Raw genomic sequence first — 25,079 nt, 5'->3', positions numbered from 1 at the left:
TTTTAAACTATTAGAAGTCAGCATGGAAAGGAAATGGCAGAAAATGAAATAATTCTCAGAGGCTTATAAGTTGTCGAGGCAGCAGATACTGTCTGGAGACTCTGATTACAGAATTCCCTTGAATAAGCCCCTCACAAAATCTTTTCAGGAGTGAGATACTAGATGGTGCCAGGCCGTATTACAAGTACAGCACTTCTCTGTGGCCCACCAAACAAAAGCAAATGAACATCTGCTCACTTGCTGACAGGACAGAACTAAAGCATACCTGCAATCCGAAAAGGCTGGTGTAGCCGAGGGATCCCGAGAGAGCCATATGGTCTCCTAATTTTTGCAAAGCCTTTAAGGTAAATGCACTATTTTCACATCAGCAATAACGTATTTTGGGATATAAAATTAATATATTGCACATGCATCTGCTTTAGTTGAAGCCACTGGTACATTTAAAGCACTCAAGTGAATAACCCTGCTGCCTCAGCTACAGTCTAATCACCCTGGATATTACATATTCTGGAGTTTTACTTTTTTTTTTTAATTGATCTACTGCACATATTTAATCATCAGAACTCAGGATGTATCACTTGAGAATAGGAAGCTGAGCAAAACAAGGACGTTATTTTGAAAGGTTTGACCTACAAGATACAGCAAGTTCCGGTTCTACTCAACACTCTGATCTCTTATGCTTCTAATAGAGATCTGGACCGAAAGACATAGACAGGTCTAAGAAGGCACAAAGCTTGGCAAAAGTAGTTTAAGACTCCCATACCATCAGCTCTGTTTCAAAGTTAAAAAGATGTGTAAATAATGATGGAGTTGATCCGTAGATAAGATTCTCATCTCACTTATTAAGTGTCTACAAGAACGGAGAGAGATGGAACTTCAGCAAGATCAACCTTCAGAGTCTACTCGATGTGACTCAATCCCCATAAACACAATCTTGGCCTGGTTTTGTTGCTTTTGTTGTCGTTGTTGAGACAACAAGCAGACACAGGGAATTAAGAAGAGAAGGGTAAGAAATAAAATAACTTCTCCAGTGGTTAATAACACTTGAGCATCCACAGCAAATCAAATATATTATTGGTGTTAAGGGGGTATTCATTCTGCATACCACAGCCCTTGAAAGCCACAGATGTCTTCAGGGCCGAGGGACACATAGTATCCCCTGCCCACACCTATCAAGCATCTTCCCTTAACATGCGGTAGGGAACCTACCACATCCAAGAGCCCCAAATTAATCTTTCTTGAGTGAATGAATGAATTGTTGATAGAAAGACTTAAGTGTCTGATGGCTTAACATGCCTTTCCAACCACCCACACCCCCAACACTGATATTTGACTTCAATAGAGTACAGTCTCAGTCTCTGGTTAGCGTTTCCAGTGGGAGTTTCTCTGAAGTCCTGCCATATAGGTGTCATTTAACCACCTGTTAAGGGATTTTTTGTAGCCTTCTTTTGATCCCCATTAAGTTTATCAAAACCTGAAAATTCCAAATTACAGTGATTTATGATCAATCAATTAAGAAGCTATGCCATTCTTATATCTTATAATTCAGCTTTTACAATGAAGATCCTGTTCATTTAGCCATTCTTTTTCTCTTAGCCACTCAAAAGAATCAAAGGTAAAATTCAATCCAATTTAATCCCTATATTTAAGCAAGTGCTAAATCCACCATATAACAAATGATTTGATTTATATCAAATTTATAACACTGATTATTATATCATTCTAATAATAGATGATAAAAAAACCCGACTTGGGTTAAATTGACTCACAGAGAAGGATTAGAAAGTTTTAAGGAATAAAATGCTTTAAAATCTCATGTTTAATAGGAAAATTTTGTTTGATTATCCCAAATGTTAAAATAGGCAATACTTCTTCAAGAACTGGTAATAATCATTAGATTATCATTTCGACCATGCATAAGTTTTATTAGGCTGCATAAATAAGTTGTGTTTTATAGGTTTGCATTGACTTTAATTCTCTAAATTACTTTAGAAAAGAAAGGTTGTGTTGAGTTTATCTATGAAATGAATATGACAATTATTCTACTTCAACAGCATTTGTAATAAGTGTTTAAACATTCTCCTTCCTCATTACCCAGCATTCCCTTCTCTCAAAAGCATGAAAAAAAAGTCTGGAAGGAAAAAGTAATGAAAAGAAAGAAGTTGGAGCAGTAAGAAAAGTAGAGAGGAATATGCAGATGGTTCAAGAAATTAGGAGGAAATTAAAAGGTTGTATTTTACTGATATATTAGTATGTCTTAAAATATATCACCTTTAGTTTTCATACATACAATTCAAAACCTTATTGTAAAAGTGTCTTTCAGGGTGGCTAGCCATCACAAATTGCCTGAGATGTCCACTTTCAGCACTTGAAAGTCTTGGGAAATCCCTCAGTCGCTGGCAAACTGGGATGGTTGCCTTACTTTTAGTTCACCTGGTGTTAAAGATCTGTATCTTATTTTTTCTTTAAGGCCATAGTTAGAAAATAGAACACATATACCTGAAATCTCTGTGAACTCTGGATTTTGATGACATTTCTCTCCCACTGATTTGGGAGTGCAGCTGTGTTTTGCCATAAATGCTGAATAGGACCTCCATATGCAGTTTGAAGCCCAACCATTAACTTGCCACTCACTTGGCTGGAGAAGTAATAAAATATAATCTGTGAAAGACAATTAGTACCCAAACAGTTATGATAAAGAATCCCCAAATGGGACAAAATATTTAAAATGCTGTGTGCTTTCAAATACCTGGCAGTCATGTTGATCATTTGTCGGAAGGAAAACTCTGCTTCTTAAACTTGAGGAAATAGAATCCACTCTGGACACCAGTAAAAGGAAGTGAGCTATCGGAGAGAAGAAACACAGTACAAAAAAAAAAAAAAAAAGAGAGAATGAATAAGACCTACTATTTGATAGCATAACGGAGTGACTGTAGTCAATAATAATTTCACTGTACATTTAAAAATAACTAAAAGAGTGTGATTGAATTGTGGGTAACATAAAAGATCAATGCTTAGGGGATGGGTACCCCATTCTCCATGATGAGATTATTATGCATTGCATACCTGTATCAAAACATCTCATGTACCCCATAAATATACGCATCTACTACGTACCTACAAAACTTAAAAAAAAAAAAAAAAAGAATAGAAACAACAGACAATGTGTTAGATTCAGAGTGATCACTGGCAAATTTAAGACACCAGGTGATGATTCAGGCCCACCTCCTCACTAGATTAATAATTTTTTTTGTTTAAAGAATAATTTAACTACATCATTTACTTTTGCAAACCATCTGATATTTTTACTTCTTTCTGTTGCCCAGTGATACAGCTAATTGCAATTATACTGCCTATAATATGATCATGGGCTATAGTTCACAACCCAATTTATCACATTTAACATAGAAAGGTACATTCCTGCAAAGATGCTATCTAAGGAAAACATTATACTATCAGAACTGCCTACCAAAATAAGCAATTCAAGGAAGACTTTTGACAGAGCAGGAGTACCATTATCTTGGACAAACACCACTATTTTAAGCTCCAGCTCCCTTTCTAACCTCATGCATTTCAAATAAATCACTTCCAACAATAAGCAGCTAGAAAGAGCAGACAGTACAATACAGATAAGACAGCTGCATGGTGTAAAGACCAAACTTCACACTCATACAATAGGCCCAAGTAAAACAGTGGACCCTAATAAGCACATTCCTTTCTCTTTAGGTTCACTAAGATAGGGAACCTAAAAGCAGACTTGGGGGGTATGCCTGCAGCTGCAGAAAGATGTATGGGAACAGACACAAAACTCTGCCTCCCAGATAAGCAAGACAAAGAGACACAGAAATATTCTGAGCCTGTTGTAAGCTCTCCCGTCCTAAAATACTCTTAGTCTGTAAGAGAGAGGGCTCTTGACCTAACGGCCAGAGGCCCCTCTCAGGTTTATTCTTTAAAATAAACCTGTTTCTGACTGATGAGTCACTTTTCATGTTTCTTTCATCCTTCTTCAACTCTTACAGCTTTAGAAGAGATCATTGCTCACTGTGCTTTTGTTCAGAAAAACCTGGATCAGATAGTCCCAGCTTTTCCTAGGATTATGGAAAACAACTCTGAGCCCTGATGCTTTCCTATGCACTGCAGTATGGATAATACCTGTGGACTCTTATGGTTTAGAAGTCTGTAAAATAAATGTTGAGCATTCCCTGGGCTCTCATAGATTTCCTGTAATGTTTTATGCAGGTTCTAGCATATAATCTGAAAACCATTGTTTTCTGCCACTTTATTTCATGTGCTTCTCTTTGTCAAAAGGAATGAGAAATATGATGATGATGACTATGATGACATACCTACCTCAATTATTCAGTGGTATTTTAAAGTCAGATTGGAAATGAAATCTAATTGTCACATCATTAAAAGAATCAATAGTAAAATTATGAGACCTAAGGAAGAAACCTCTCTTCCCTACTCCTATTCCAAAATTGCATCCTAATTAAGCAGCAAACAGTGACATTAACGATTGCTTATGAATATAGTCAGAGACATAACTGAAATAACTGTAATAACACACAATTATTCTAAGAATATACTTAGTGGAATTGTTATGTAAACACAATTTAGATGAAGAGCGGCTATCATGGTGATGCAAGTGGACTATCATTAGTTGGCTCTTGCAGCAGGTAAACAAATGTTAAGCAAGTGAATAATCAAATAAATATAATAAGTCCTATGCATATATTATTGTAGGTTTAAATAATATTATTAGCAATACAAATGGTAATAGCATTCAGTCGGCTCTAAATTGTTCTTTATAAATATTCAACTACTAAAAAGAATCCCTGAGAAACTCAGAAAAATTATTTTTATTTGTCAATATTACCTAAATTATTCATATTTTTAAAAACTTGACATTAAAAATCAGATTTGACACATTGTTATTAAATAATAAAAGCAGCATTTTTCAGTGATATTTTTCAACTCACACATTAATAAATTATTTAAATATTTAAACAGTGTTTCATAAATAAAAACTTTGTCATTTGGTATGTGTTATGGCACTATAAATTATTCTGTATTGTATCAAATATTCAATAAAGGTCAATCTTCAGGTTATAGTAGAAAGTAAAGGTTTAAATTCAGAAACAGCTTTATATCTTTTGACCTTTGTTCTAGTAATAAACTTTTTTCTTTGTATGGGGAAAAAATTGTTCAAAATGCACCCAGTGGCAATATCTGTTTTCCATGTTTAATTTTAACTTAGTGACAATCGCGATTTTTTTTAGTGTGCACTTCATTTACCTTGCTCCTTTAGTATGAGTATAGAATTTCTTTAATTCACAGATGGAGATGTTCCCTAAAGAAAAATGTCACTCTATAGAAAGTTCCCTGGCTTTCCAGAGAACACTTTTTATCATGGCTGTTTAAGAGTTTAAGAGAAAAAGGCAAATCTTTGACAGCATAACTTTTTTCCACTTCAACGTTCCCTCATTTAACACTCACATCTACTACAGCTCTAACCAGCCAGAAAAGACTGCATAAAGCTCTTGAACAACAAAGTTTATATTGAATATTTTCTCTATAAACCTCTTGTACTTCCTTTAGCAGCCTAATAATACAGATATCACGAACACATAATCACCATTATCATCATATATCTCCATTAACCTCTACACCATCCTCATTATAGTTTGTTTACATGATACTTAAATTCCCATGTTGTGCCTGCATTTATAAAAGTCAATGCATAATGTCTTTGAAACACATGTGTAACACGATCTTGTGACAAAGGGTTAATTATTAAAATGATGAAATAATATAAATAGCATAATTTCATTTATAATCTTAAATGTTTATGTTAGAGGACTTTAAAAAATACTTTTTCTCAGTTACTGGTTAAGTATTGGAATGAAATCCCAAGTTTGATGACCAAAAAAATGAGGTATATAAAATATGAAAGCAACAAAAACCATGAATCAAGGTTTGAGAGCTAAATCCAATAACTTTGGCAGTGAATTCCATCAACCTTGATCTTCAGGAAAGATAAGGTAGAACTTTCGGTCTCACTTTCCTCAACCACTGATGGGCAGCCTTGTACTTCCTCCATTTCCCATGTTCTGAGAGATTAATGGACCTGAATGTGAGCAGGAGAGACATAAATCCTGTTGCATGCTGCAGAGTAACCAATTGGTTCAAAGGAACTCAAAAAAGGAGAATTTTAACAGTGAGATAATATCAGTTCTCAAGAACGTTTAAAAAAATCAGGCTGTAGGAATGGATCATCATAACAAGATCCAAGTTTTGCAGCAAATGTTAAAATGTCAAAACTTATGGAAATATGAAAATGCACTAATTTCTGACAAAAAGCATAGTTTAATTCGGATAATAGAGAGCAAATAGTAGTATTAGATACAAACCTCTTCAAGTTGATAATTTGTCTATTTATTAAATTCTGTTTCCTTTGAATCATAAGTTTTGATTCATACCAATTTATTAAGCTAGCAAGCTGAACAGAACCAGGTAATATTTGCTAAAATGGTATCACTTAAAGAATACCCTCAAATAGTAATCCCTTCTCATTACTAGCAAGTTGTACATGGATGCTGCCATATCCACTTATGTCTGACTTCAGTGACAAAGGGCTATGTGAGTCACTTTAGGAGATCATAAAATATATAGTAAACCACAAGAGTACTGTCAATGAAAATGCCAGAATAGAGACCTCTGAAACTTTTGCCCCCACAAAATCAATTTTAAAACTGGAAAAAAAGTCAGGATCAACTTGTCTTGAACTCTGGAAATCAGTCAAGCTTTTTGGGAATTTGGAGGGCTTTTATTCAACAAATGGCTAAATCTCAGTTTTTAAAAATGGTGAGTTTTATGGGCTTTAACTTGCCCTAGTCTCATTGCCCACTCTCCAGTTTCACATTTTTTTTTTTTTTTTTAATTCTTTTTTTTTTTTGAGACGGAGTCTCGCTCTGTCACCCAGGCTGGAGTGCAGTGGCCGGATCTCGGCTCACAGCAAGCTCCGCCTCCCGGGTTCACGCCATTCTCCTGCCTTCGCCTCCCGAGTGGCTGGGACTACAGACGCCCGCCACCTCGCCCGGCTAGTTTTTTGTATTTTTTAGTAGAGATGGGGTTTCACCTTGTTAGCCAGGATGGTCTCGATCTCCTGACCTCGTGATCCGCCCTTAACTTCGAAAAATAGCAGCTTGCATTCCTGTGCAGCCTGGCAGCCACAAGAATGAGTAAAATGGTGCCAGACCTTCTTCAAAGCCTCATTCTCAAATAATTGTCATTATTTGATTTGTCTTTTGGTTCCCTGAAAGACCACAATTAAAACGTCATGTGAAATTGACCATAATGATAGCTTGCTCAGTATAAAATGCTTTTTCTACATAAGGGGTTTGTTGAAAACAATTACCAGCAAGTGTTATAACTTTATAGTCACCTGAGGCAGTGTGTAACAGTTGGTGAAAATAACAAACTAATAGAATGAGACATTGATAGAGAATTTTAAAAGTTCCAACATATTCCTGCAAATCTAGCCAGACATGTGCATGTGTAGAGCTGTATACATGCTCTGGAAATACCTGAAAAGACCCTAAGCCCTAACATCTGGCTGATACTGAGGCTCTATGAAAGCAGGAAATGGAAACTAAGGCAGAGTTATCAGCTGCCTGGATGAGTATGGAAAGTGCACCCCAACATACACACAGAGTCCCTCAGCAAAACATAGAGATTTATTGATCCCAGGCTGCTTTGGTCTGAATGTTTGTGCCCCTGCACACACACACATTCATATGTGGAAGCATAATCTTTGGAGATGAGACTTTTGGGATATGATTAGATCCTGAAGGTAGAGTCCTCAAGGATGGATTTAATTCATTTATACAAGAAGGACTAGAGAGTTGTCTTGGCCCTTCCACCATGTGAGAACTCAGCAGGATAGTACTGTCCTATGAACCAGGAAGTGGTCCCTCATCAGACACTTGAATCTGCCAGTGCCTTGATCTTGGACTTCCCAGCCTATAGAACTGTGAGAAATAAATTTCCATTGTTTATACTCTACGTAGTTTATGGCATTTTGTTCTAGCAGCCAAAATGGACTAAAACAGTGACATCTAAGAGACTCTCAGTAAAGTCACTAAATTAACAACAAAACAACTATAACTACAACAAACAGTAACAGAAGCAAATGTGTGGGAGTTTTTGGGAGACTGAGCATCTGATTTCCAGAGGTCCAAAAGTATATTGTTTTAAATGTCCAGGTTTTTTTTTTTAAGTGAGAAATACAAAGAAACAAGAAGGTATCTCCCACGTAGAGAGAAAAAAAGAAAAGCAATCAATATACAACGTCTCTGAGAAAGACCAGATTTTTTAGACAAAGACTTTAAATCAGTTATGTCAAATATTTTCAAGAGCTAAGGAAACTATATATAAAGAACTACAGAAATTATAAGAACAATGTGTCATAAAATAGAGAATATTGATAAAGAGGTAGATATTATATAATCAATAATTTTTATAATCATTATATAACTGATAAAAATCAATAATAATAACAGGTTATGGGCACAATATGTAATGATATAATTTGTGGCAATAACAGCATAAAGAAGAAGTGAGCAGAAGTATATAAGATCAAAATTTTTGTATATTATTAAAATTACACTGGCATTAATCCAACCTAAGTTTTCGTAAATTAAAATGTTAAATGTAATCCCTAAGGCAACAACTAATAAAATAATTCAAAAATATATAGTAGAAAAAGAAAAGGATATTAATATAATACACTAGAATATATCTATTTAACAAAATAAGGTAGTAATGGAGGAACAGAGTAATAAGAAAAAAAAATAAGTCATACAGAAAACAAGTAGGAAAATGGCAACAAACAACCTATCACTGTGATGATATGTGTAAATCATAATTATATAATACGCAAATAGATTAAATTCTTAAATCGAAAGTAAGAAGTTGGCATATTGTATAAAAACATGATCTAACCATATGCTGTCTACAAGAGACACATTTTAGATTCAACCACAGAAAAAGGTTAGCAGTAAAAGGATATAAAAGACACACTATATAAACAATAACAAAAAGAAAGCTGAAATGGCTACATGAAATTCAGAAGAATGATTTTCTTTCTTTTCAACTTTTAAGTTCTGGGGTACACGTGCAGGATGTGCAGGTTTGTAACCCAGGTAAACGGGTAAACGTGTGCCATGGTGGTTTGTTGCAGAGATCAATCCCTCACCCACATATTAAGCCCAGCATCCATTAGCTATTCTTCCTGATGATCTACCTCCCTTCTCCCCTCCTGACAAGTCCCAGTGTCTGTTGTTCCCTGCCATGTGTCCATGTGTTCTCATCATTCAGTTCCCACTTATAAGTGAGAATATGTGGTATTTGGTTTTCTGTTTCAGCATCAGTTTGCTGAGGATAACAGTTTCCAGCTCTATCCGTGTCCCTGCAAAGGACATGATCTCATTCCTTTTTATGGCTGCATAAAATTCCATGGTGTGTATGTACCACATTTTCTTTATCCATTCTATCACTGATGGGCATTTGGGTTGATTCCATGTCTTTGCTATCGTGAACAGTGCTCCAATGAACATATGCATGTATGTGTCTTTATAATAGAATCATTTATATTTATTTATACCCAGTATGTACAGTAATGGGATTGCTGAATCAAATGGTACCCAGTAATGGGACTGTTGAATCAAATGGTATGTCTGGTTCTAGATCTTTTGAGGAGTTGCCACACTGTCTTCCATAGTCGTTGAACTAATTTACATTCTCATCTACTATGTAAAGCATTCCTTTTTCTCTGCATCCTCGCTAGCATCTGTTGTTTCTTGACTTTTTAATAATCACCATTCTGACTGGTATGTGATGGCAATCTCATTGTGGTTTTGATTTGCATTTCTCTACTAATCAGTGATGTTAAGGTTTTTTTTTCATATGTTTGTGGGCCACATGAATATTTTATTTTGAGAAATGTCTGTTCATGTCCTTTGCCCACATTTTAATGGGGTTTTTTCCTGAAAATTTGTTTAAGTTTCTGGTAGACTCTGGATATTAGATCTTTGCTGGATGGATAGAGTGAAAACATTTTCTCTCATTCTGTAGGTTTTCTGTTCACACTGATGATAGTTTATTTGCTGTGCAGAAGCTCTTTAATTAGATCCTATTTGTCAATTTTTGCTTTTGGTGCTATTACTTTCAGTGCCTTCATCATGAAATCTCTGCTCGTGTCTATGCCATCAAAGTCATTGCCTGGATTTTCTTCTAGAATGTTTACAGTTTGGGGTTTTACGTGTAAGTCTGTAGTCCATCTTGAGTTAATTTTTGTATAAGGTATAAGGAAGGGGTCCAGTTTCAATTCGTTGCGTATGGATAGCCAGTTCTCCCAGCACCATTTGTTAAATAGGGAATCCTTTCCCCATAGCTTGTTTTTGCCAGGTTTGTCAAAGATCAGATAGTTGTAGATGTGTGGTCTTAATTCTGAGTTCTCCATTATGTGCCATTGGTCTATGTGTCTGTTTCTGTACCAGTACCATGCTTTTTGGGTTACTGTAGCCTTGCCGTATAGTTTGAAGTTGGGTAGCATGATGCCTCTAGTTTTGTGCTCATTGTTGAGGACTATCTTGGCTATTTGACCTATTTTGGGTTATATACTAATTTTAAAATAGTTCCTTCTAATTTTGTGAAGAATGCCAATGGTAGTTTAATGGGAATAGCATTCAATCTATAAATTACTTTGGTCAGTATGGCCATTTTTACAATACTGAGTCCTCTTATCCATGAACATGGAATGTTTTTCCATTTCTTTGTGTCCTCTCTGATTTCTTTGAGTGGTAGTTTGTAGTTCTCCTTGAAGAGGTCCTTCACTTCCCTTGTTAACTGTATTCCTCTGTGTTTTATTCTCTTTGTGACAATTGTGAATGGAAGTTCATTCATAACTTGGCTCTCTATTTGCCAGATGTTAGTATATAGGATTGCTAGCAATTTTTGCATATGGATTTTGTATCTTGAGATTGCTGACATTGCTTATCAGCTTAAGGATTTTTTCTGCTGAGAAAATGGAGTTTTCTAGATATAGAATCATGTATGCTGCAAATAAAGATAATTTGAGCTCCTCTCTTCCTATCTGAATATGCTTTCTTTCTTTCTCTTGCTTGATTACCCTGGACAGAAGACAGAATTGTTATTAGAGACAAAACAGGGCATTTTATAATGGCAAATAAGTCAACCAATCAAGAATATATAAAAACTATAAACATCTCTGCATGTAAAAACAGAGCCCTGAAATATGTGAAGCAAAAGCTAAAATAATTGAAAAGTAGACCATTTTACAATAATAGTTGCAGACTGTAATATTCTACCTTCAAAAATAAATATATAGAACTATTTGATAGAAGATCAGCAAGAAAAATAGAAAACTTGAGCAATTCTATAAACCAACTAGACCTAACAGATACATATGGCACACTTACTCTACCCAACAACAAAAGAATATATATGATTCTAAAGTACACACAGAACATTCTCCAAGAAAGAGAATATTTTAGATCATAAAACAAATCTCAATACATTTAAGAGCAGACAAATCATACAAGTATGTTCTCCAGAAATAATAGAATGATTTAAATTAATAACAGAATTAAATTAGAAAAATTCACAAATACATAGAATTAAATAACAGTCTCCTAAATAACCGATAGGCTAAAGAATAAATTGCAAGAGATGTTAGAAAATACTTTAAATACATGAAAATAAAAATACAACATATAAAAATGGATGGGATGTTGTTATCTCAGTGCTTAGTAAGAAATGTATAGGTATAAATGCCTAAATTTAAACAAAGAAAGATCTAAATATTAATAAGAAGCTAAAAGAAGAGCAAACTAAACCCAAAGCAAGCAGAGGAGGAAAATAATAAGTATTAGAGAAGAAATAAATAAAATAGGCAATAGAAAAACGACAAAAAAAATTAAGAAACAAAAGTTCATGGAAATATCAATAAAACTGACAATCTTTTCACTAGATGAACCAAGAAAAAATAAAATTAAATACTCAATTTACTAAAATGAAGAGTGAACAAGGGTCAGAATTTCTAACCTTACATAAATAAAAACAATTACAAGGGAATACTATGAAAAATTTTATGCTACCAAATTAGATAACCTAGATGAGATGGACAAATTTCTAGAAAGACACAAACTACCAAAACCAATTCAAGAAGAAATAAAAAATCCAAATAGACTGTAACAAGAGAATAAATTGGTAATCAAAAATCTTTCCACAAATGCTCCAGCACGAAAGGCTTACTAGTAAATTATATGAAACATGTAAATGATTAACACTAATACTTCACAAACTATTATAAAAAACAAAAGAGGAGGAAACACTTCCCAACTCATTCTATAAGGCCACTATTACCTTAATAAACCAAAACCAGACAAAGACATCACAAAAAAGCAAACAACAGACCAACATATCTGATGAATATACATCGAGCAACACATTTTAAAAATTTTTCACCGTAGTCGAGTGGAATTTATCCTAGGAATGCAAAATTGGTTCCACATATAAAAATCAATCAATACAGACACCATATTGATCAAGTAAAGAAAAACCACACGACTATGACAATAGATGCAAAAAAGATATGACAAGGTCTTAACACTCTCTTATAATAAAAGAAACACTCAGCATACTAATAATAGAAGGAAACATGCTCTGCTTGATAAACGGCATATATAAAAAAACTTACAGCTAATAGCATACCTAATGGTAAAAGACTGAAAAAGATTCCCCTAATAGGAAAAAGACAAGGATGTCTGTCGCCACTTCTAGTCAACATTGCACTGGAGTTTCTCTCAGACAATTAGGCAAGGAAATAAAATTAAAAGCACCCAGAATGAAAACAAAAAGTAAAATTATCTCTATTTGCAGACGACATGATCTTGTATATAGAAGATCCTGATAAATCACCAAAAAATGAATTAATTAAAAACTGTTAGAGCTAATAAGTTGGTAAGTTTTTAGGATATAAAGTCAATAGACAAAAACCAGTTTCATTTCTATACACTGGCAAGGAACAATACAAAATAAAATTAAGAAAAAAATCTCATTTAATGTTGCCTTAAAAGCAATAAAAGACGTAGGAATAACTGTAATAAATAAAAAGCAAGAATTGTACAACAAAAATTTTAAAAATACAATGTTGAAAGAAATCAAAGAAGACCTAAGTAAACAGAAAGACATCATACATGATAGGTTGGAAGACAATATTGTTAAGATGACAATTGTTACCAAATTTATCTACCAATTCAATGCAATTCCTCTCAAAATTTCAACGACCATTTTTGCAGAAATTTGCAAATTAATACTAAAATACATATGGAAATGGAAGAAACACAGAATAGACAAAAAAATCCTGAAAGAAAATAACAAAATTATAGGACTTACTCTTCCCTAGTAACTTCCTTTCAAACTACAGTACACGGCTGCAGTAATCAAGAAGGTAGTGTGGTACTGCCATAAGTATAGGCAGAAAGATCAATGCAATTGCATTGAAAGTTCAAAAGTAAAACAGTACATATATGAATTTTGACTGTGTTAAGATAATTCAGTGGGGAAAGTATAGAGTTTTCAATATATGGTGCTCAGACAACCAGATAGGTACATCAAAAGTGGATATCTCATACCATATTAAAAATTAACTAAAGATGGATTAAAGACCTAAGTATAAGATATAAAGATATAAACTGTTAGAAGGAACTATAGGTATAAGTCTATGACCTTGGATTAGGCAATGGTTTCTTAGATACATCTAAAACAAGAGCAACCATATAAAGAAGTAAATAAATAAATAAGTACATAGATAGATGATTGAGAGAGAGAGAGAGAGAGAGAGAGAGAGAGATGGATGATGAGTAGACAGATAATTAAATCTGACTTTATCAAAATTATACAGGCTAGGACAGTAGGGGCAAGTGGCATTAATGGAAGATAGATCCTTAATTTTTGGCATGATCTAAAGGAAAACAATGAAAATAGGGGTAAGAATAAAAAAAATTAAACATACAAATGAAAAACCAGAGGAACTGGAACCATGTAAAAGAGAAAAAAGACAATCCAGGGATTTTCCCCTATATCATACCATTAATTAGTTTTTAAGAAGAATCCAGGTCTCTAGATGACTTTTAGAATTGTTCCTCTTTACCCAGTAAAAGGGAGATTTTACTCAGTGCAAACGTTCATTATTAGCAAGAATAGACAATCAAGAAAATATAAACCTTTCTTTCCCTAAAAACTTTGAAAATTAGTGTATTCATTTTATATTGCTTCCATAACAAATTACTACACACCCAGTGGCTTAAAACAACACAAATGTATTATATCACAGCTTCTATAGGTCAAAAGACCAGGCATGGTGTGGTTTAGCTGGTTCTTTTCTTAGATGCACAAAAGGCTGAAACAGAAGTGTAGGGTGGCTGTGCTACCTTCCGAAGGCCCTGAGGATGAATATGCTTTCAAGTTCATTTAAGTGGTTGGCAGAATTCAATTCCATGCAGCCGTAAGAATTCAATTCCATGCAGCCTTAAGACTGAGATCCCTGCGTCTTTGCTGGCTGTTAACCAGTGATTGTTCTCCACTTTTAGTGGCCCCTGTATTACTTTCTTGTGATCCTCTTTCTTCATTTCCAAAGTCAGCAATGCAGGTCAAGTCCTCAAACTTCAAATCTCTTTAATCTTCCCTTCTGCCTCAGCTCTCCTGCCTTCTACTTCTGCTTTTAAGGGCTCATGTGATTACACTGAACCCACTTGAACAGTCCAAGATAATCTTGTGATTTTGAGGTCAGTTGATTAATAACCCATTTATGAAATCTCTTCACACAAGTTCCCAGATTAATGTTTGATTGAACAACCAGAGGACAGGAAATTGGGGTGGGGTGGGGAGGCGCAGATTTTATAATCTGCCTGCCACAATTAGGTAGACAATAATTTGATTCTCCTTTTCCATTTGCAATATACCAAGGTACTGATCAAAATCTGAAAAGCCTAAAGTACTTTGAGTCTCTGTAAGCTTCCTGGACTAATTCACTTGTAAGATACTTAAAAACAAATTACTGTTCATCATACTTCCCAGAGTTCATATGTAGGTAATTGACATCTATTGGGTATGTTTCATTAGTAAAGTATCATGGTCACACTCATTTGAGAGAATCTCATTCAAATGACCCTTAGATCATGGTTCAATATATGTATCTTTTGAAATTTGTAATATTTTAATTTTAATATACTATTATGGGATTTTTATGTATTTCTGTTGAGCATGAATTTTGTCAATTGTGTCTAAATTAATTTGAAGAATATATCTGTCTATAAATTCAACAAATAATCAAGCCACCTGCCTATAAAAATAAAAATTGCCAAACGAAAAGCAAATGATGCATAGAAAAATATTTCTATTTTTCAAGAGAGAAATTAGAGAATATATCATTTTTAGCTCTCATCAGTACTCTAACATATCTGACAGCTTGACTATTAATATTATATTGCAAAATTTCAATGATATGGTATCGGTTAATTCAAATAAGTATCTAAGTTGTCAAGTATGACATATAATGCTGAATTTGAAATAAGTGGAAAAATAGAACAAATATATTATCCAATACACAAAAGATGTCAAGATTGTTGAGGGACTATGAAAATCTCATATAGTTCACCCATTTCAAATTCAGGCACACACACAAACACACAGACATCAAGGACCTTGGCAATATTAGCTTAACAATGAAAGAATTTGTGCAAGACACTAAAGCTCTCTGGAAAATACTGCTTGAGGCAGAAGGAATCCTTAAGCACCAAATATGCATGCCCTTGAAATTCCTTACACTATCCCTCAACCACTGCTATTATATCCATCAATGTCTCTCATTTCTGCTGCCTGGCTGGACAGTGGCAGAAATACGATTGTCAACTGTGAAGCAGTTTGGGTATAGAAGGAAAAAGAAGGCAAGGAAACAGTTCAGGTGAGCAAAATCAGTAACCTGTGGATGACATAATTCTTGACATTCACAACATACACTTTTAGTCTATATTCTTTATTTCCAGTCATTTCTAGTCATAGTAGACTTCTATGTCATCGCCTGAGCACAGCAACTATCTCCACCTTGCCCTTACGTGGTTCTTTCCATTTGAAATACCATTTCTGTCATCTCTCCATCCATTGAAATACTACTCATGTTTCAACTATTTCCTCAAATGCTTTTTTGCTTTCTGGAGTCAGAATTTGTCTCTAGTCTCAGAGAAATTTATTCAAACCCATATTTTGTACCTTGTTCTTTCTCCCAATAAGTAATTGTTTTATTCCCAAACATGTGTCTCAAAGACATCACAAACACCTTGATGTATAGCCTGTAACTTAATACAGGTTGAGTATCTCTTACCTAAAATGCTTGGGACCAGAAGTGTTTTGGATTTCAGATTTTTTCAGATTTTGGAATATTTGCACATACATTACAGATGGGACACAAGTCTAAACATAAAATTCATTTATGTTTCATTATTTTCACTTTATTCACATAACCTGATAATTTTGTACAATATTTTTAAATAATTTTGTGCATAAAACAAAGTCTCTGCACATTAAACTATCAGAAACCAAAGGCGTCAGGTGTGGAATTTTCCACTTGTAGCATCATATTGGCACTCGAAAAGTTTCCAATTTGGGAACATTTTGGATTTCAGATTTTTGGATAACGGATGATAAACCTGTAGTCTTTATTATCTTAACAACATTATCATGATGTCTTACACTGGAATTAATAAAAGCTTTTGCATTGAAATTAACAATAATAATCAGCATATATAAATCTAACAACATAAATATACATATGTAACAAATTTTTATTTTAATAATTTTACCTTTAAAATAACAAAACTACCATACTAAAAATGGGTAAGAGGTCTGGTGTGGTGGGTCACACCTGTAATTCCAGCACTTCGGGAGGCCAAAGTGGGCAGATCACTTGAGGTCTGGAATTCAAGACCAGTCTGGCCAAAATGGTGAAACCCCATCTCTAATAAAAATACAAGGATTAGCCGGGCATGGTGGCACATGCCTATAATCCCAGCTACTCAAGAGGCTGAGGCAGGAGAATAGCTTGAATCCAGGAGGGGGAGGTTGCAGTGAGACGAGAGCATGCCACTGCACTCCAGTCTGAGTGACAGAGTAAGACTCTGTTTAAAAAAAAAAAGGGTAAATGAAAAAAAGACACCGTAATTCCATTTCGTTAACACATCTTGTTTGTACTCTCAGTACAAGTAAGCGCTAAACATATTTATTTTAAAGAAAGAGGACTGACTACTATAACAAAATTTCCCCCTTAATGAAAGTTCAGATACATGTTTAAATAATAGCATAATAAAGCTGATTCTGATACAGAAACAAAGTTTGCTTCACTTATGTTTGTTATAAATGTAAACACTGGGCACTAAAATTAAGATTATAATGTATCTATGTTCTTAGAGGAAGAATTATATTCTTTATTCATTTATGTCCAATATTGAATAGTGTCAGACATAAAATGCTCAATTAATGTTTATTGTGAACAGACCCAGGGGCAGCAAACTATAACCCACAGAAAAATCCATCTGCCACCTAATTGTGCATATCCTATGGTTAAGAAGCATTTTTACATGTTTAAATCATTGAAAAATTCAAAAAAATATATTTTTAAACATGTAAAAATGATATTAATTATACATTTCCATGTTCATAAACAAAAGGTTAACATAACACAGCCATGCTTAATCTTTATGTATTGTGTATGTATGACTATTTTTATAGAGTAGATGGCAGAGTCGAGTTTTTGGGACATGGACCATATGGCCCAAAAAGTCAAAAATATTTACTATCAGACCTTTCAATGAAAAGCGTGCAGATGCCTGGAATGGATGAGTTGTTCAATGGAAATTTCTCAGATTACAAACAACATAGATGCTCCCAAACAACATCTGTAAAGCACATACATCGTATCCTTGTCACATTGTGAGCTTTTTAAATGCGTATGTGCAGACAAGAAAACGGTTGCTAGTTGCTTTTTTCTAAATCTTAATATATAATCATAAGTACGTGTAAATGGTTTATGTCTCTATCACCAGATTGCAAGTTCACCAGGGACAAGAGCTGAATTCTTGTTCACTTTTATATCTTCAGGTCCTGGAAGAGCATGTGGAGCAATGCAGATGTTCAGTAAAGAGTTTTCAAAGTAAATATAGAAAGGAACGAAAGGACATTAAATTTTCACTGATTTAAAAGTAAACAGATATTCAGACCACAGAGGCTGCAGAAACATAATCTAGAGAGTGAGAATGTGGGATTCTTGTCTCTCTGTTTGGTCTTTTACAGTTTCTTCTTAATAAAAGAACCCAACTCAACCTGTATGTAGCAGAGCCTACCTTTTACTTAGGAGTGGATTATGGCTCAGTTTCCCTTCAGAAAGGGCAACATAGAGCCGCTTAGGGGATGCTGGTGTTCACTCAGTTGGGAAACTCAGTGATTGACATAATGACTACGGTAGAAAAACAAGAAAAATCTGTAAGCTGGGACCACAAGAGTACTTCGAGATAAAGAGAGGAGGCATTATTTTTAAGGGATAGGGAACTTAGGTGAAGGGATCACAGCAAATTCCATTCTGTCAGGCTTTGGCATGGGGTCCGGCTGCAGCTGCAGGTGGCATGCAAGGCTAAAACTCTGAGAGAAGGGCTGCTCTCTCCTTGGCCTGAGGAACTAGGAAGGGAAACCTGGAATAACCAGGTATGACCAAAAAAAGAGAAATTTTATAAAGAAGAGAGCCATAAAAAAATAATAAAAAGAGTGCCCCAATGTTCTATGAATAATCTCTATCCAAGTCTCTGGCCAAAGCAGAAACCTGTATGTGCAGGGAGCCCTTCCAGCAGCTAAGCCTAGAGGAATTGAATTGATATTTGGACTGCTGCCCAGAGCAGTAAAAAGTTCGTCATTTGAGGCTAGACCTGGTGACTCACGCCTGTAATCCCAGCACTTTGGGATGCTGAGGTGGGATCACCTGAGGTCAGGAGTTCGAGACTAGCCTGGTCAACATGGAGAACCTCATCTCTACTAAAAGTATAAAAATTAGCCAGGAGTGGTGGCGCATGCCTGTAATCCCAGCTACTCAGGAGACTGATGCAGAAGAATTGCTTGAACCTGAGAGGCAGAGGCTGTAGTGAGCTGAGATCATGCCACTGAACTCCAGTTTGGGCAACGGAACAAGACTCTGTCTCCAAAAAAAAAAAAGAAAAAAAAAAAAAAGAGTTTGTCATTTGAGTCTATGCAACTTAATCACTTGCTTAAACAAATTATCACTGTGCCTCAAAAAAAAATACAACACATCCCAGAGCCTCCATTCACACATGCAGGATAAAACTCAAAATTATATGACAAAGAACTAGGATGACATAATCATACATGGGAAAATGTAATCAGCAGCAGGTAAATCTGAGATGATGCACGCAAGGATTTTAAAACTCCCGACATAATTATGCATAATGAAGTAAGGGAAAATATTCTTATCATGAATGAAAAGGTAACAGAGAACTTTTTATTTTAACTGAAACAACCAATTAAAAATTTTAGAACTGAAAAATACAGTGCAGGCAATCCCTGACTTACAATGGTTCCACTTAGGATTTTTCTGCTTTATGATGGTGCAAAAGTGATATATATTTGGAGGGACACAACCACTCTATTTTTCATTTTCAAGTACAATATGCAATAAATTACATGAAGTATTCAATATTTACTATGAAATAGGCTTTGTGTTAGATGACTTGACCCAACTGTAGGCTAACATATATGTTCTCGGCAAGTTTAAGGTAGGCTAGGCTAAGCTATGATTCTCAGTAGGTTAGGTATAGTAAATGCATTTTCAATTTATGATGGATTTATTGAGATATAACTCTATTATAATTTGAGAAGCATCTGTAGTTGATTTCTTTTTTAATCACTGCATAGGATTATCAGTAGAATGAAGATAACAAAGGAAAAAATCACAGAACTTGAGGATATATCAATTGCAATTATGCACTCTGAAAAACAGAAAACAAAATCAAAATATATGGTGAAGCCTCATCTAACAGCCCATTAGACTTACAGACTAACACACTGATAATTGAAATACAAAAAGGAAATGAAAGAGAGAATGGGACAGAAGAACTATTTGAATAAACAAGAGCAAAATACTTTTCAAAATTGGCAGACAGCATACATTTCAGATTCAAGAAGCTTACTTAACGTAAGTATGATAAAATTTAAAATGCTCATGCTAAAATCCAACAATAAAGACCAAATTTTGAAAGCATCAAAACAACAGATATATTACACACACAAAAAAAATGAAATTGTGGATATCACATTAGAAACTAGGTGAAGACAACAAAATAATGTCTTTAAAGTACTAAAAGAAAAAAAAGACCATGAAAAATTATATATCCAGCAGGAATACATTTCAAGAATGAAGGCAAAACGAAAACATTTTGAGGAGGAAAAACTAACATAATTTATCCTTAACAGAACTGCACTACAAGAAATACTAAAGGAGTTTCTTCAAGCTAAAGAGAAATGATACCAGAAACAAACTCAGATAGTTAGAAGAAATAAAGATTGCTGCAAATAATAAATATGATAAAAGAATATCTTCTTCTTCATTTATTTTAATGCTGTCTAAAGCAATATTATAACATTGATTTGTAGGGTTTATAATATGTAGAGATTATAGACACAATATATGTGAACACTGTAGAACAAAATAAAAATATCAGATGCTATTTAATAGTGTACATGTTTCATAATATATGAATTTTAGATCTAACAATGGATCAGAATAACAAAAGCTCTAATATCCTCATTTAAAACTGATTGTAAATGCCCAAATTAGAAAATAATAATTTGTGACATAATGGGAAATATTTTTTCAAATAAATTGTTTTTTAATCTTTGATAGACTTAAAGTGAATTATACATTTAAAAACCCCTTTGTCATCTTTAATATCAGCTGAGCTCCAGAATTACTTAAAACTTTCATATTTGTATTCCCATCTTTAAAAGTAGTTTTACCATCTTTACAAAGATGTATTTGATTTTGTTGTAGTACTACTATTTTATCTAAATGCAACGTTACATTGTTTTAAAAATTAGTACTACATTTTAACCATTCTTTCCCTGAGCTTTACTAGATTTCAAATATCGACAACAGTGATGTTTTTAATGTTCTAATTGATTCTCAAACTTGCCACTCAAGGCATTGATTACATAATGAAAAATATAATTTTGGAGCACTGGCAAATCATTTCAAGAGTAAGTTAATCAAAAATTTGGTTAATACTTATGAAATAAGAATTTTTGAGTAAAGACAGGATTCAGATCATTTTCTATAAATATTTTCCAACAGCTAATATCTACAGCCAGAACACTTGCTTACTTAAAATTATTGCTAGAGAATACTTACATGTTAACATTTAATTGTATTTGTAAGAGATGCATGACTATTACCAAAGTTACCAGCCTTCAATTAGTTATGCAGGCAATATTTTGTCTCTTTTTCATATGCAGCTTGCATTATTATTATCTTTGTTTTACAGATGAGGAAACTGAGACTACAAAACTAGCGGACTGGCAAGGCTGGAATTCAAACCCATATAGTCTGATTCCAGAGATTTTAAGTCAACGCAGATGATATCGTTCTATGGTATCTGCCTACACAACATCTCAGTTTTGATGTGGATTGCCCCCATTTTATCTCTTGACTAGGCAATCCAAAATATGCATGAAAAAATAATGAGGGAAAATGGCAGACAGGAAAGAGAGAGAGAAGAAAATTAGGAAGCACAGTGTCTTCTGAAGTTATTTAACTCCGCAGTAAGGAGGCAAGCAAGAGGCATTCAGTAAGAGCCATCAACAAACAAAAGCCTAGAGTAAATAAATATGTGCTGTGAAAAACCTTCTGAGTAAAAGAAAGAAACAGAGGAGAGGTACTAAAGGAGAGACATATGGAATCAGCCATCTGTAAGACTGCAATGGCCGTTAGGTTGGGGACAAGATTCAATATCACCATCTAACATAACTAAATCTGTAATAAAAGTTTCCTATATTGCAGTTAGTGCTTGTTACTATTTGTGACGCTGGTCCCTTTTTGGTAATAAAACTGGCTGATTCCTAAAAATTGTTAGGAATTCTAAACAAAAATAATTTTTGACATTAAAGCCAAACAAATTAAGAAACTCCATCTTATCAATCTAGAGGTAAAATTAGCAACACCCAAATTATTCAGAAATGGACTAAACATCTACTTTTTTGAGTGCTGGGTTTTCTATAATAAGCTCTATCAACAATTTCTCACGTAGTTCTTAACCATCCTAAAAATTTAGCATCATTATTTCCTCTCTTAAACTTGTAAAAAATAAGGTTCAAAAAATTTATCTAAGATTTTACAGCTAGGGAGGGACAGACTAGGGAGTCTAATCCACATGTGTAATATTTATGAAAACTTTGCCAAACTAACATCCAATGCCTGAATATTTGCTTGTTTCAAATTACCTCTAGGGTAATAACCATATTTTAACATTAATTGAATTTATTTGAGGGAAGTATCACTTATAAAAATAAGTAGCTTTTAGTTATGCCAGGAAATGTGTTACTTCTTTTCCTAGCATGTGCAAACCCATCAGATGAGGGCAGGCATGGAGTCCATTTTTGCTCTCTAGTACATCTTAAACACCCAGTACCTGATGTTGAATGAATGGAGTTCCTTAGTTAATAAATGAAGAAATTTCTGGCTCGCTCCAGAGCTACCTCAAAGTCTACAGAGCCGTTCAGCAGAGCTTTCCAGTCAACTTGATTTAACAAGTGGTACTAGACAGAGCTGAAACCAGTCCAGCCAAAAGAAAAGAAATTTGTCCAATTAAGCTGTGTATATTGTCCCAAAGCTAAAACCAGTCCAGCCAAAATAAAAGACATTTGACTGTCTAATTAATCTAGGTATATTTTCCCATTTACATTTTACAATTTCCATAAAGAGTAAGAAAAACTGGAAAATTCCAGTTATCTAAATAGGCCCATTAGAATCCCAGGAACCCAATTATGAGAATCCAATATGACATTTTAAAATCATAAATATTTTGAAACTGGTTAAAGAATGTATAAAATTGGGCATTTTAACTACTAATATGTAGTTAGATTCTACTTCCCTAATTAAATATTTGGGGGGAAAGGAAGAAACAGAGGTGGAAAAGAATGAAGAAGGAAGGGAGGGAAGGAAAAAAAGGAGGAAGGGAGAGAGGTGAGAAAATAAATTTAAAGCATTTACCAGACACATCACCACTGTGATCATAAAACGGAGGTGATAGACTGGTCATCCCATTTCTCTTTGTCCAACTAGGTTGCAGACTCTGATCTTCAGTCATGTTACAGAGACCATCCTCAAAATCACATCTTTCATAATTCGAGCCTAATGAGAGAGAAGAGAAATTGGTTTTCACAACTATGTTTGGCTTTTTAAAAAATAAGACAATAGCAGAAAAATAAAGTTTAGCAACAAATGACAAATGTAAGTTAACATAAGCATTATTCCTTACAAATCTAAGTCTACTTTATTCATGCAAAGTTTTTCATGCATCCAATATTCTAGTAAGTTGCCACAACAAAAAACAGTGTGTTCAAATAGAAAGAATGCCACACGACACAGGGTCAGAAGACTGAGGACCTAACCTTGATTTTGATTCTTATTAACTGAGTGTCTTAGCTTAACTATTCAAACATAGCAAACCTTTCCTTACTTGCAAAATCAGAACAGTAACATCCTGTCCTGTGTCTCTCAAGCAATTGCTATGAAGATCTATAATACAATACATATAAAAATACAGTTGGCCCTCCGTGTCTATGAATTCCTCATCTGTGGATTCAATCAATGGCAGATCAAAAATATTCAGGAAAAAAATGCATCTGTACTGAACACATACAGATTTTTTCTTGTTATTTCCTAAAGAATACAGTATACCAACTATGTACATAGTGTTAATATTTACATTGTCTGAGGTATTATAAATTGTCTAGAGATGACTTAAAGTATACAGGAAGATATGCATAGGTTATATGTAAATACTACATCATTTTATATCACAGACTTGCTATCCATGGATAGCAAGAGACCATTGTACTTTATAACTCTTAGGTACCACAACACATAAGGAATTATTATTAAGGTTACATCTTAAAACTCAACTTCCGTCTTCATGCCATGCAGGCATATCAGAATTTCAGGTTTTGGCAGATCAAATCACAGAGACCCCACTGATGAAAACTCAACCATCAGTGGCCGAGACATACTCCTTAAATTAAGTACAGGACCTCATCATTGAATCTCAGTGTTTGAGGAAAGTTTAGTGTTTTAAATCACAACAAAGACATTTCTGACTCTTTCTCTGGGTGATCTAAGAGGCTAGGGAGAAACAGAAAAATTCAAGAATGTGGTTGTTCCCAATACCTACCCATGTAGGGCTTTATTCTATTATCCAATGTCTATGAATGTCACATTCTAAAAATAGATGATCTCAACCACAAATGGCCCCTCCCCAGGTTGTGGTCCTCAGCAACTGTAAAGATGGTCCTTTTGAGGTAGGAGAACAGCAGGACTTGTTTTATGGTCTCAACCCTGCTGACCAAAATAGGATCTGGTCCAGTCAGGATAAAGTGAAGAAGCTGGCAGAAACCAGCAGATGGCTACAGAAACAATCCCTAGTTGTTCTCATTGCTCACTAGCATAAGACACTCCCACCAGTGCCATGACAGTTTGCAAATGCCATGGTAATTACCCAAAAGTTACCACTTCCTTTCTAGAGATTTCTTTTTTTTTTTGAGGCAGAGTCTCGCTCTGTCGCCCAGGCTGGAGTGCAGTGGCACGATCTCGGCTCACCGCAAGCTCTGCCTCCCGGGTTCACGCCATTCTCCTGCCTCAGCCTCCCAAGTAGCTGGGACTACAGGCA

At 34.5% G+C, this 25,079-nt stretch overlaps 1 protein-coding gene across 1 annotated transcript in view; it reads right to left on the bottom strand.

Moving 5' to 3' along the window:
- MALRD1 (MAM and LDL receptor class A domain containing 1) overlaps positions 1 to 25,079 on the bottom strand; it is a 687,535-nt gene that overhangs the window by 639,991 nt on the left and 22,465 nt on the right. The window contains exons 2-4 of the mRNA XM_008002435.3: positions 23,405 to 23,545; positions 2,750 to 2,844; positions 2,500 to 2,661 (exon numbers count right to left, since the gene is read on the bottom strand). Of these exons, the coding sequence (XP_008000626.3) occupies positions 2,500 to 2,661; positions 2,750 to 2,844; positions 23,405 to 23,545 (398 nt within the window). The remainder of the gene's footprint in view (positions 1 to 2,499; positions 2,662 to 2,749; positions 2,845 to 23,404; positions 23,546 to 25,079) is intronic.

The sequence above is a fragment of the Chlorocebus sabaeus genome, chromosome 9 (genome assembly GCF_047675955.1).
Source record: "Chlorocebus sabaeus isolate Y175 chromosome 9, mChlSab1.0.hap1, whole genome shotgun sequence".
In the NCBI taxonomy this organism is placed as follows: domain Eukaryota; kingdom Metazoa; phylum Chordata; class Mammalia; order Primates; family Cercopithecidae; genus Chlorocebus; species Chlorocebus sabaeus.
Note: the sequence above shows the minus strand (reverse complement) of the source record. Positions and strands in the feature narration are given on the sequence as shown.